Raw genomic sequence first — 13,899 nt, forward strand, 5'->3', positions numbered from 1 at the left:
GAGCTGCTCAAGGGCACTCCTTGTGTCCCCTCTGGCCAGCCTGGGCATGGGGGTAGGGAGCAGGCACAGAGGAAAAATCAAACAAAAGCTTGTGTTGGGGGGATGTGTGCCATGGAGAGGAGGAACTTTTCTAAACTTTGACTTTCCTCCAAGGCTCCTATTTGCCCTAATGTGGAACAAGGGGGGCTGGACTGAGCTAAGCTGTACCATTCCATGGCTCAAGACGCCACAGGAGAGCCTTCAGCGATGAGAATTCAGGGCCAGGCCTGTGGCAGCTGATGAAAGGGATGGTTTTCCTCAGTCTCGAGCCTGGCTGGCATGCACACAGGAGGGAGAGGGGACCCACACAGTCCTTGTCCACCAGCCTGGCCAAGTCTGGGGTTCTATCCGTTGCACTGGGTCCCTGGGCCTCCTGGTTTCACAGGGCTCTCAGAAGGCTGGAGGTGGGTCAGATGGCCTCCTGCCACCTAAGAGAGCTTTGGAGCTGACCTGACGAGGAGCTTATGGGGGAGGTCCTGGACCTGGCTAAGGAAAAGGGGTGGAGAGAGTTTGTATATTGATGTCTGTGTATTGATTCGTCACAGCCTGCAGAGCTCCCAGCCATTGCTGCCTTTCTTACAAAGGTGGTAACACTCTTCCTGCAGTTGGTGCCCACCCCCTGCCTCAGCCCTCATCACTCCAGGTTAGGGTTCTCAGTTTCCTCCAGAGCAGAAACCTTCCCTAAGACATGAGCCCTTTTAAATGTTCTCCAGGTGCATGGTAGCTGGGAACGCAGTTGCATCGCTAAGTATTTGATGAATGGGTGAATTTTTCAAGCCACCTATAGCTTCTCTGTTCCCTTCCCAGTGGTGGGGCTGACGGGCCCATGATCTCCCTCTTGCCTTCCCCCCTGGCCTGGCTGGCTGAGCCCCTGGTTCAGGTAAAGTCATGTGTGGAGGGCAGAGGGGTTAGATGAAGGTCCATTTTCTCCAGATGATAACCTGGGAGGTATTGTGGGGGGGGTGGTAGGGGCACACATCCTGAAACTGCATCGTTTTATGAGGAGGAGAGGTGAGCTGGCTAAGCTTCTGGGGCCTTTTACTATACTAAGGGTCATGTTACATGTAGTACTAATTGGCAGACCAACCATCTCCCTGGGGCCGAAAGCTGTAAAGTTAGTGTGGAGTTTGGGCTCTAAATTCCACACTTAGGCCCTCAAGGTTGGAGATCCTTTGAAGGCAGGACTGCTTATTGGAAGGCTATTTCACCCACTCAATACCATTTGCTCCCTCTCCTTGACTACTCTTATCTCCTTCTGCCTCTAACCTTCCCCTCCCCCACTCCAATCCAGAGATTCAGAATTCTGAACATGGAAGTCTCCTGCTGGAAACCCTTTTGTGGCTCCCTCCTGCACTCAGGATAAAGTCCAGATACCTTGCAGTGGCTTGCAGTACCCTGCCCCTTCATCTGGCTTTACGTTTGGCTTCTGTTCACTGCGTGTACTCTCTGGTCTCCAAGTCTTTGGAAATCTGTTCTCTGCCTGGAGCCATCTTTCTCACTTCTTGCCCATCTCTCCAATTCTTAGCCTTGTGGACGCCTGCAGTCTGGGAGATTATGAGCCTTCTCTGAGCTCTTGGCACAGCCCTAATCTCTTTGCACAGTGATTATAGATTTGCTTGCTTCCTCTCCCTGATGCCTGAAGGGAGATTAATTTATCTCTGTCTTCCCAGGTCCAGCACAGGTATGGGTACAGAGCACAGGGCAGGAAAAGTTTTCTGACCTCAGGGGTGAACCAATCCAAGATAAACGTGTCAACGGCTCTGTGCGTTCCCTGTCCTCCTGACCCTAGGCCTAGTTGGGCTTTCCCTAGGGCTCCCTGGTAGCTCAGGTTGTTAGTCCACATATTGAGACATCTCTGGAGGGTGCTTCACCTTGCCCTCTTCTCCAGCGGCTTTTGTGGACAGCGTGGGATGTGCCTGGGCTCTTGCACCTGCACCCAAGTTTCTGAGACATAGCAACTTGGTTCCTCTGGCAACACACTTCTAGGGATGCTATGCCCTTTGCAGCCTGGAGCTAGGGGAGTTGGTCACCGCCACCTCTTCCAGCTCTCCGTCCACCCTGTGCCTTGGAGGAGCCCTAAGTAAACAAGCCAGGCTCAGCGTCCGTGGGCCCGGCCTCTACCCCAGGGCCCAGGAGGAGGCATCTTGGGTAGTCTCCAGGCAAGACAGGCCCGCTGGGGAGGGGCAGAGAGTGAAACTGTTCTGACGCAGTGTCATTTCCTCCCTCCTAACAGCCACTCAGTTTGGGTAACACAATCCCTCCCGCTTTAACCGATGTGCATCGGGATTCAGAGGTCACAGAGCCCGTTGAATGGTGCGAGTTCACGACGGGGTTTTCCCGATCAGTCGGCCTGACTTACAGTAGGGACAGGCCCTGCCCCGGGGGCTTTGCCGACGCCTCGAATGCGCCGGCTGTCCTCGAAGGAGCAGCTGCCTGGCCGGCTGACGGCGAGCAGACAAAAGGCTCAGCCAGCAAAGCGCGGGCCCCGCCCCGCAAGGGTGGGTCTGCAGCGACTGGTAGCTCAGACTTGGGCCTCGTTGCGCAACCCAGGTTTCCTCCGGCTCCGCCCCACCTTAGTTGGAAGCCCGACCCAGTCCCAGCCTTCTCGCGACTCCGCCATTAGGGCTGGGGTAAAGGGATGAGGGAGTGAGTGATGTCCACGTAACCCTCCGGGGCGCTTTTACCTTCCCCAAACCCAGCCAGGCAGGAATAACACTACAGCCGCGTGTCACCGCACCCTTAACCCCAAGGCTCTTGGCGCCCCTTCCCCAACGTGGGGGTCTGCCTAATAAGGCAAGGGATCTCTGACTGGCCGGTGGTGGGCGCCTCAATATAATTAGAGGGCTATCGACCTCACACCCTGGTACCGGGTCCTGGCTTAGAAAGAGTTGATGCAAACTACGACTCCCAGGAGGTAGTAGGGCTATCTGGCTCTCCATATTCACGTGACTTCCTTCTCCTGGAGAGGGAGTCACGCGGTAGGCCGGTGAGGGGGCGGAGCCATCGGGCTCGTCCGCGGCGCCAGTGGCCTATGGGCGGCCGGGTCAGATGGGCGCGCGGTAGGGGGCGGGACCGGGCTCGCGGCACGGCGCGGGAGCGCGCCGGTGGCGGCCGCTGTAGGGGGGCGGGGAATATCGTCTAAGGCGACCGTGGCAGCTTGGGCATTGACGACTGGCAGTGGTGGCGGCTCCTGGTGCGGTTCGGCGCGCGTCCAGTTTTAGAGTTCGGAACGGAACGCTCGACGTCGCGGTCCCCGCCCGGAAAGTTTGCTGCGGAGCTGCAACCTCCTGGCCGGCGCGGCCCGGCATGAAGCGGCGCTGAGGAGCCGCCGCCGCCGCCGCCGCCGCCGCCGCCTGAGGAGGAGCCGCAGCACCCTGGGCCACGCCGATGACTACTGCAAACTGTGGCGCCCACGACGAGCTCGACTTTAAACTCGTCTTTGGCGAGGACGGGGCGCCGCCACCGCCGCCCCCGGTCTCGCGGCCTGCAGGTGGGTGCCGGGCGGGGCGGGAACGAGGAGCGTCAGCTCTTCTCGCTCGCAAGAGCTCGCCCCCTCCCTGCCTGGTCCCTTGGTTGTCCCGGGTCTGGTAACATCGTGTGTGTGTGTGTGTTGGGGGGGTGAGTGGTAACTGTGTGTGTGTGTGTGTGTGTGTGTGTGTATGTCTGGTAACATCGTGGGGGGGGTGAGTGGTAACGTGTGTGTGTGTGTGTGTGTGTGTGTGTGTGTGTGGTGAGTGTCTGGTAACATAGTGTGTGTGTGGTGAGTGAAGAGCGGATTTAAACCGCTGAGGAGGTGTGTGGGTCGCAGCGACGTGGAAGTGGCCGCGGGCTAGGCTGGAAGCAAACTAGTGGGGAACTGGACTCCGGGACGCCTGTGGCCAGTGGACGCCCGGGGTTTGGAGGCCGAGGGTCGGGGCTGCTGCCCAGGTGGCGTCTGGTTGTCGCTGCTTTGCCAGCGTGGTGCGGAGGAAATGTCCCTGTGAAGTGTAAGCGGGTTTGGTTTTTCATCTATTCTAGGTTTTAAAAACAATCTTCATTTGAAAGATGCGCATTCTGGAAGTGCAGGAGCTCTCTAAAATTAGTGCACATGTCTGTTTAAATCTACTTTGCTAGGAGAGTTACACTGTAGTGTTAACTTCCCACTTGTGCAAGTTAATGGCCCACATTTAATTCGAAGTGTAACTATAACGGGACTTTTCCGAAAACTGGGTTTCTTTTTTTTTTTGAGCTAAGTGTTTCGGAAGATTTTAAGAAGTGGGGTGCCGTGTTTGTAATTTCCCTAGAAAGTTCTGGAAGTCAGTTTTTAAGAAAAAGCTCACCTCGGAAGATGTTTTAAAGGAGATCATGAGTTGGGTTTTAAAGGAGAGAGTGCAAGGCTGGGCACCATAATGCTTGGAGGTCAGACCAATCAGGAAATAGAAACAGGATGGTTGGGGACTCTCCTGTGACCTGGTTTGGAATACTGTGGTTCATTAAGTTCAGTTTCCTTATTACTTATGCAGGCGAACTTCAAAAGGGAGACGGATAAGACTAATCCCCTTTTATTTTTTCCGGTGTTAGGTGAATTACTTTATGTTCATATTGATGTTCAATAGACTGTTCTGTAGGGTTGCACTGAAAAACATATCTGAACGTATGGCATAAGGATTCTCTGGGAAGTATTTTTACTGTATTATCAGCCCTATTAGTCTTTATATGTTAGATGTCTTTCTCAACATAGTAAATAATTTACAGTAGTTATTTGTTGGCTGCGTTTTTTTCAGTTCCACTGACATCATTCGAGCACCTATTATGCTCAAGGTAGTGTTAGGTAGTGTTATGATGGATGCAGAAAGAACTGAGGCCCCTCAAGGAGCTTGGGAAATGGAATGGGGGGCTCATAACCCAAATAACTGTGCTACTAGGCTGACTGAATGGTGGTGCAGCTTATAATAGAGGTAGAAACGGGGAAAGTGGCATTGGTGGAGAGGGTTGCATTGAATTGTACTTAAATTATGGGTATTTAATAAAATAAAATCTTGTTTGAATGAGTATTTATTAAGAAGATAAACAGTTGATGATGTCAGCAAACCTTTATTGGGCACAAACTTGATTAGAGTACATTAAATACCAAATATATGATCAATAAAGATGTTAACCAAACATATGAGTAATAAAGGATTATCATCAAGTAGGAGTTGTATGTACATCCAAAATATTAAATAACATTTAAATGCTATAAAACAGCTATTTAAGGAATTATTTTTGCCATAAAACCCCTAAAAAATTTTTTGATACTAAATGGGTCTAGAGGAGTTAAGGTTTGAAACTTGATTTACAACTGATTTTCCCAAAGTTAAGCTTGAGCAGTTTTGTTTGTGACAAAAAGTCCACTTTAAAGTAGTCTATTTTTTTTTAATATCTTTATTGGAGTATAATTGCTTTACAGTGGTGTGTTAGTTTCTGCTGTATAACAAAGTGAATCAGCTATACATATACATATATCCTCATATCTCCTCTAGCAGCTATTTTTTGTAAATTAAAAAAAATTAGGTTGAAATACACATGACATAAACCATTTTTAATTGAATGATTCAGTGGCATTTAGTGCATTCCCAGTGTTGTGCAATCACCACATCTAATTTCAACACATTTTCATCACCCCAAAAGGAAACCCCAAACCCAGTAAGCAGTTGCTCCTCATTCTCCCTTTTCCCCTTCAGGTCCCTGGCAGCCAAATCTCTAATCTGGGATCTGTCTCTATGGATTTACCTATTCTGGATATTTCATATAAATGGAATCATACATATGTGACCTTTTGTGTCGGGCTTCTTTCACTTAGCATAGTGTTTCTGTGGTTCATCCATGCTGTAGAACATCGCAGTATGTCATTTTTTTTTTTTGCGGTACGCGGGCCTCTCACTGTTGTGGCCTCTCCCGTTGCGGAGCACAGGCTCCAGACGCGCAGGCTCAGCAGCCATGGCTCACGGGCCCAGCCGCTCCGCGGCATGTGGGATCTTCCCAGACCCGGACCGGGGCACGAACCTGTGTCCCCTGCATCGGCAGGCGGACTTTCAACCACTGTGCCACCAGGGAAGCCCCGTCATTCTTTTTTAATGACTGAATCACGTTCAATTGTATATATACTCCAATTTGTTTATTCATCCATAGATGGACAGGACATGAGCTATTTCTACCTTTAGGCTATTGTAAATAGTGTTGCTATGAACACCTAGCAGCTAATTTTTAAATTCTATTGAAAAGGATGTGTTATTCAAAACTAAGGTTTCAAAGTTATTTGTCCACAAAATAAATTTCATTTTTTAAATCCATTTCTTTTTTAAAATTTTTATTTATTTATTTTATTTTTGGCAGGCTTCTCATTGTGGTAGCTTCTATTGTTGTGAAGCACGGGCTCTAGGCGCACGGGCTTCAGTAGTTGTGGCCACTCGGGCTCAGTAGTTGTGGCTCGTGGGCTCTAGAGCGCAGGCTCAGTAGTTGTGGCGCACTGGCTTAGTTGCTCTGCCGCTTGTGGGATCTTCTGGGACCAGGGATCAAACCCGTGTCCCCTTCATTGGCAGGCGGATTCTCAACGACTGCGCCACCAGGGAAGTCCCTGATTTCATTTTACTATGCAAAATTATGAGTGTGTAGTTTGAAGGAACTAAGTGGATTAACTGACCTACATTTAGGATGATAAGATGAAGTAAAGTGGGCCATGAAAGTAAAATTGCTTACTAGGATTCAGATCAGTATTGAGTCATATCAGTGAGTTTACTTGTTTCTGAATTCTCTTCCTCACTGAAGCAGAACATTCCATGAGGGCATTGATAATGTCTGTATCTTGTTCATGGATGCCTAACACAGTGCGTTTAACATAGTAGGCAACCAGTATTTGTTCAGTTAATGAAAAAGTACCACTTAAGTTTTGAGTAAGTCCTTACGGTTTTTTTGTTGTTGTTTTTTGGTGGTAGGGGAAGTTTATGAGACTTGTTTCAGTTCTTTGACTTTTATTGGTCAATTCCGTAAGACAGCAGATCTTGGTAATTTTGGGCTGCAGGTTTTCCTTCTCTCTCAAGGCTTAAGAGTACTTGTATCACATCTAAATTTCCATACAGAAGCTTTTTGAAAAATATTTGGAGGTGGGGGGGGATAGTGGATGGAGACTGAGAACAAGCCAAGGGGCTTAATTTAGTGAATATCCTAAGCAAGCTTGTTAAAGTACAAATTAGATGATTTGACACTTGATAAGTTCAATATGTTGTGACTTTTTTTTTTTTTTTTTTTTTTTTGCGGTACGTGGGCCTCTCACTGTTGTGGCCTCTCGCGTTGCGGAGCACAGGCTCCGGACACACAGGCTCAGCGGCCATGGCTCACGGGCCCAGCCGCTCCGCGGCATGTGGGATCTTCCCAGACTGGTGCACGAACCTGTGTCCCCTGCATCGGAAGGCGGACTCTCAACCACTGCGCCACCAGGGAAGCCCTGTTGTGACTTTTTAAAAACATCTTTATTGGAGCATAACTGCTTTACAGTGGTGTGTTAGTTTCTGCTGTATAACAAAGTGAATCAGCTATACATAAACATATATCGCCAGTAACTTGACTTTTTAAGTTTATTGCTTACCAAGGTGTTTTGAGATTTTTCCGTTAAAGAAAATTTAAGATCCTAGTCTTTAGCTTTTTGTTTTTTTTAAATAGGACAGTGTTAACTTTGATTTTTTCCAGTTAAAAATGAATCAAAATACTATGTTTACATTTCTTTTACTTAATACCTAGTTTCAAAATGAAGAGCTACCTCAATAGGAAATAGAGAATTTAAAATTGCTAAGTGTTTAATGTATTTCATTAATATTATTTGCCATTATATTTTGCCATTATAAAGGGCAGTTTCTGGTGCTCTATTTTAGTATATTGATTGTATATTTCTAATTTAGTTTGATGTTGTAATAATCTTTATGTTTCAAATTCAAAGTTTCATTCTCAGGGTTTGTTCATTACTAAACACTGACTTTTTAGTCCTGAATGAGAGTCACTGGGAGGAGGGTGTGCTATAGGTGTGTTATGTCTTATCTCCTGCTGCTTTTTGAAAGGGGAGAAATATCTTAGATACAATATGTATTTTTGTAAGAAAGTGTAGTTTTATCAGATACCAGTTTAGTACCTTTTTCACATGAAGTTGAGGAAAAAATTTTTAAATAAAAATTAAAAAAATGAAGTTGAGGAACTTTTTCTAGATCATTGTCCTCGTCTTTAATCTGTAGTGTTCTACTCTGTTTAGTGCTTGGACATCTGATTCTGTTCTTTATAATTTAATGTCTTGTAGATAATTTCATTTTCTCATTTTTCTGTTTTTATTGATAATTTATACTCAGTGGTTTTGTTTTATCTTGTTTTAAATGAGCTAATATATTTAAAGCTCTTAGCACAGTCCTTGGCCCAGTGGTGCTCATTAAGTGATGGTGGTTAACATTTTTTTAAAAACACAAAAACTGACGATAGATTATTTTTTATTTCCTCCTATTTCCTAGACCTTTTTCCTATACTAAACTAAAACATTTAGAGAGAGTAGGGGCAGATGAGAGATCCTGTCTTAAACCTTTCTTAGATGAGTTGGAATATTTGTCTTAGATATTTTTATTTTTTCCTTTTAATTCTATTATCTTTTCAATGTTACCTTCTTTCTCATATCTTACTAAACATAAGTACTGAAAGTCACTTGCTCTTAATTACGTTTTTTACTTTCTTGAATTAAGTTGTTGCTAAGTATGGTGTGAAGGATGGTTAATTTGTTAACCATACTAAGTATAATTGGATATTTAAATCAGTATGAAAAAAGAGAAGTTGCTTGTATGGTTTCCTGTAGAAATAAATGGTGTGTTTGCACGGCGCATTAGATCCTGTAAAGGAAGATTTGATTACTGCTGAACCTTACTTTCATACCATAGGTCAGCTTTCTTTTTAGACTCGAATGCAGTGAGAATATATATTAAGTGATTGGATAAACATTTCACCATTTCACTTGGAAGAATAATATAATATTCTGTTTCCTTGACACTTTTCCTGATGGGGTAGAGGATGCTCCTAAGGGTATTAGCAGAATTTTGTGATGGAGATTAGTGAATAAATGTGTTTTAGTGAGTATGGGGAAAAATTGAGGAAAAAATTTCAATGTCATATTGTTTTGTTAAAACTTTATCAGTGTAAGAGCATTGCTATACCTGTGCTTTCTTAGCTTTTCCCATTTACCAATACAGAAGGGATATTTTGACATATATTCTAAACTATTAGCAGAGGTAATACTGTGGTTTTATTAGATGATATGAAAATTAAAAGTTGGCATTATGTACATCGCTAAGAAATTGTGGGGGTCTAGTAAGGCCTGAATCTTAAGTATTTAAGGGCATTTGAGATATTAAGGTAAATTGTAGAATCAACTTATTATGACTTGCCTTTCTGTGGCAACCAGTAAGCTTCACGTAAAATTACTGTATTTTTATTGAAGTATATCCCAAACTCTGCTTTTGAGTCTTGCTCTGTATTTATTTTTTCAATGCAGTGTGATCATGAGGACATTTTTGGTAAGAAATTGTGGAGTTTGTTCTTCAGAAAAAGTAATAAATAAAATACAAATATATAAAATGGAATATTTTAAGAGAAGATAATTACTTGTGTTATTGGTTGTGAAGTTTAACGCCCTTTACTTTCCTTCTTAGTATTGAGTAGTTGGTGATTCAATATGTGATGTTTTATTTTAAGTAAGAGGTGGGGTTGAGAAAGCCAGAATACATTGAAGTCAGTTGCATTACTCCTGAGAGTTAGGAAACCTGAGTAGGTTGAGCCTCATTTGATAGTAAGCAGTAGTTTGACTGCTCACAGCAGTAACATAAATAAGGGAGGTGTTGTCTAAAGCTGTCCTGGTGGGTCAGGGGAGTAGACACAGCAGACTTGGCAGTAAGCCTGGCTTCTAAAACAAAATCCAAGTCATCAAATTTGCCCAGGCATGCCATATGAGGTTCAAGTAACAGTGGAATTTAAGAGGAGTGAGTTTGTTCAGGGAGGCTTAGGAGAGTCACAAGCAGTAGCAAGCTTTTTTAACAGCCATAATTTTAGCTCAAACATAGCATGAGTCTGCATATATTTCAGCATTTCTGGTAATGTTTATATAATTATATTGCATGACTCTCACCTGTTTGCCTGAATTCTGTAAACTTGAGAAGAGAGGAACAATTAGACCTGTAATATTTAAGCAGAATGTTGTATGAATTGTCTGTGAAGTGATAGCTGACATTTAATCGTTGGGACAGCTCTAGTTAATATATTGGTATTCCTGTGTGTAAGGGAAATTCATCTTTATGAAAGCCTGAAAGTCTCAGGTACACTGGAGAAGTAACCTGAAGGCTTCATTTTCCTACAAAATGTACAGTTTCCATATGTCTTATGTTTCAGAAGCAGGTGAGATTTTTAATATTTTAAAATACGTTTTCAGTGTCTTAAAATTTCTATATTTCTTAATTTTGTATTAAATTTTCATCAGCTTTTAGAAAATAGGTAGGATTATGTGAGCTTTGAAATTATAACTTTTTTCAATAATGTTGATTTATATCACATGTAAAAATATTTCTCAAAACATTTTTTTCCATCATTGGCCAGAACACTTTAATGGACAGTTTGTGAGTTTTATTTATTTATTTATTTATTTATTTATTTTTGGCTGCGTTGGGTCTTCGTTGCTGCGTGCGGGCTTTTCTCTAGTTGCAGAGAGCGGGGGCTACTCTTTGTTGCGGTGCGCGGGCTTCTCACTGCGGTGGCTTCTCTTGTTGTGGAGCGCAGGCTCTAGGTGCGCGGGCTTCAGTAGTTGTGGTACATGGGCTCAGTAATTGTGGCTCGCAGGCTCTAGAGCGCAGGCTCAGTAGTTGTGGCGCACGGGCTCAGTCGCTCCACGGCATGTGGGATCCTACTGGACCAGGTCTCGAACCCGTGTCCCCTGAATTGTCAGGCAGATTCTTAACCACTGCGCCACCAGGGAAGTCCTGTGAGTTATATTTAAATGTAAATATTTTTCAGTATTACTTTATTTTTTTATTTTTATTTTTTTTTGCGGTAGGCGGGCCTCTCACTGCTGTGGCCTCTCCCGTTGCGGAGCACAGCCTCCGGACGCGCAGGCTCAGCGGCCATGGCTCACGGGACCAGCCGCTCCGCGGCATATGGGATCTTCCTGGACCGGGGCACGAACCCGTGTCCCCTGCATCGGCAGGCAGACTCTCAACCACTGCACCACCAGGGAAGCCCCAGTATTACTTTAAAATAAAAAAGACTTAAGTAAAAATGGCATTCAGAAATTGTTGAAGCTAGATGATGGGTGTATGGGAATACATATAGTATTCTCTGTACTTTTGTGTGTGTTTTTAAATTTCCATAATAAAAAGTTTAAAAATGACATTAAAAAAAAACTACTCAAGCTCTTTAATGTTCTAGATTAGGATAGAAAAAATATTCACTTAAAAAAAAAACAGCATTGTGAAGTTAATGGAATTTGCTGTTGCATGTAATTTTTTAGAAAACTGGTTTAACAAATAAAAATAAAAACTAGTTGTGGTATGTCTGATTTACAAAACTCGTTTCTCCCTTTGAGTAGAATTAGTAGTGGGTGTTAGTAGTGTACATAAATAGGAAGTAAACTGATCTTGTGATGTGCTTTTGAGTAGGTATTTTTTAGTTTTTAAAATATTTTCTAAGTAACTATATGGGATCAGATAAATTCACTTATTGTTTAATGATTTAAGGGCTTAAAATTTTTAATGTTTGAAAAAAATTTTAATGTTTGATCATGTTGCTTGTATCTATCAGTCTAATGTTTATTTTTATTTTTTTAAATTAATTAATTAATTTATTTTTGGCTGCGTTGGGTCTTTGCTGCACGCGGACTTTCTCTAGTTGCGGGGAGCTGGGGCTACTCTTCGTTGCGGTGTGCAGGCTTCTCATTGCGGTGGCTTCTCTTGTTGTGGAGCACGGGCTCTAGGATGCGCAGGCTTCAGTAGTTGTGGCACACGGGCTCAGTAGTTGTGGCTCACGGGCTCTAGAGCGCAGGCTCAGTAGTTGTGGCGCACGGGCTTAGTTGCTTCGCGGCATGTGGGATCCTCCCGGACCAGGGCTTGAACCCGTGTCCCGCGCATTAGCAGGCGGATTCTTAACCACTGCACCACCAGGGTAGTCCCCTATGTTTATCAAGTATTGTCAGTCTCTTAAACTTTTAAATTTATGATGAAATGAAACTAGAGAACTCGATTTAATTTTAAGCTTAGAATTTTAATCTTACTGTATAATTAGTAGAGATTAATTCACAAAAATAATACACATATAAATCCTTTTGATTTGTAAACATTTCAGAGCAAAGAAGATCTGAAATTTATATCTTACATTTTGTGAATCATATTGAATACTAAAGGAATACAAGTTTTAACCTTGTCCTTTATATAAGGAAAGTCTTTGGGGAAAATATACAAAGTTTTATCTAAATGTTACTTTTTAATTTTTTTATTGCTGTATACGCGTTTTAAGGAAACTTTATTTCCTCTGCCATCAACACTTCCTTAGAGTTTTTACTTCCTTTTAGTAAAGGTTTTTCAATGAAGAATGGCATTCAGAAATTATTGAAGGTAGATGATAAATGTATGGGGACTCATTATACTATACTCTCTACTTTGTTTTCTTTTTAAAATATTTATTCATTTATTTGGTTGCACCAGGTCTTAGTTGTGGCAGGTGGGCTCCTTAGTTGCGGCTCGAGGGCTCCTTAGTTATAGCATGCAAACTCTTAGTTGAGGCATGCATGTGGGATGTAGTTCCCTGACCAGGGATCAAACCCAGTCCCTCTGCATTGGGAGCACGGAGTCTTATCCACTGCGCCACCAGGGAAGTTCCTCTTTATGTTTGAAAATTTCTGTAATACAGAGTTTTGAAATCTTTAAACCATGATGCAGAGTAAGAAATACATTTTATGTTTTGAGCCAGCACACACATACACGTTTGTACACAGAAAACTGAGATAGAAGTTTCAATAAAGTAACATTTACCTTTACTCTGGCATTACCCTCACATTTTCTTTTTCATTATTTTAAAACTTCGTTGGTCATGTCTTACTAATAGATCACTACCTTCAGTTTGAAAACCAGAGCTCTAGGAGATGGTTTCATAGTTCTGATTATATTAAAACTATTAGGTCATTGACAAGTTCTTGTTAGTCAAGCCGTATTTCCCATGTCTGTAGTTCTTTAATACATTTTTTAAAAATTATTTTTTATTGTGGTTGCCGAGGCGGGGAGGGAGAGGGATGGACTGGGAATTTGGGGTTGATAGATGCAAGCTATTATATTTAGAATGGATAAACAACAAGGTCCTACTGTATAGCACAGGGAACTATATCCAATCTCCTGGGATAAACCATAATGGAAAAGAATGTTATAAAAAGAATGTGTATATGTGTGTGAAACTGAGTCACTTTGCTATAACATTGGCACAACATTGTAAATCAACTATACTTAAGTTAAAAAATTATTTTTTATTGAATTAGCTTATTGCTGTCTTTTAAAAAATTAATTAATTAATGGCTGCGTTGGGTCTTCGTTGCTGCATGTGGGCTTTCTCTAGTTGCAGCGAGCGGGGGCTGCTCTTCATTGCTGTGCACGGGCTTCTCATTGCAGTGGCTTCTCTTGTTGCGGAGCACGGGCTTTAGGCGCACGGGCTTCAGTAGTTGTGGCTCGGAGGCTCTAGAGCGCACGCTCAGTAGTTGTGGTGCACGGGCTTAGTTGCTCCGTGGCATGTGGGATCTTCCTGGACCAGGGCTCCAACCCTTGTCCCCTGCATTGGCAGGCGGATTATTAA

The 13,899-nt window shown here is 43.4% G+C and overlaps 1 protein-coding gene across 4 annotated transcripts in view; it reads left to right on the forward strand.

Annotated features, from left to right (window-relative positions):
- The first annotated feature begins 3,149 nt into the window (after positions 1–3,149).
- The window catches only part of NFATC3 (nuclear factor of activated T cells 3), a 128,998-nt gene continuing 118,248 nt past the window's right edge, over positions 3,150–13,899 (forward strand). For all 4 annotated transcript variants that reach the window (XM_060083831.1, XM_060083833.1, XM_060083832.1 and 1 more), the window contains exon 1: positions 3,150–3,529. In XM_060083831.1, coding sequence (XP_059939814.1) covers positions 3,427–3,529 — 103 coding nt within the window. In that variant the 5' untranslated portion in view covers positions 3,150–3,426. The remainder of the gene's footprint in view (positions 3,530–13,899) is intronic.

The sequence above is a fragment of the Mesoplodon densirostris genome, chromosome 19, assembly GCF_025265405.1.
Source record: "Mesoplodon densirostris isolate mMesDen1 chromosome 19, mMesDen1 primary haplotype, whole genome shotgun sequence".
Lineage (NCBI taxonomy): Eukaryota > Metazoa > Chordata > Mammalia > Artiodactyla > Ziphiidae > Mesoplodon > Mesoplodon densirostris.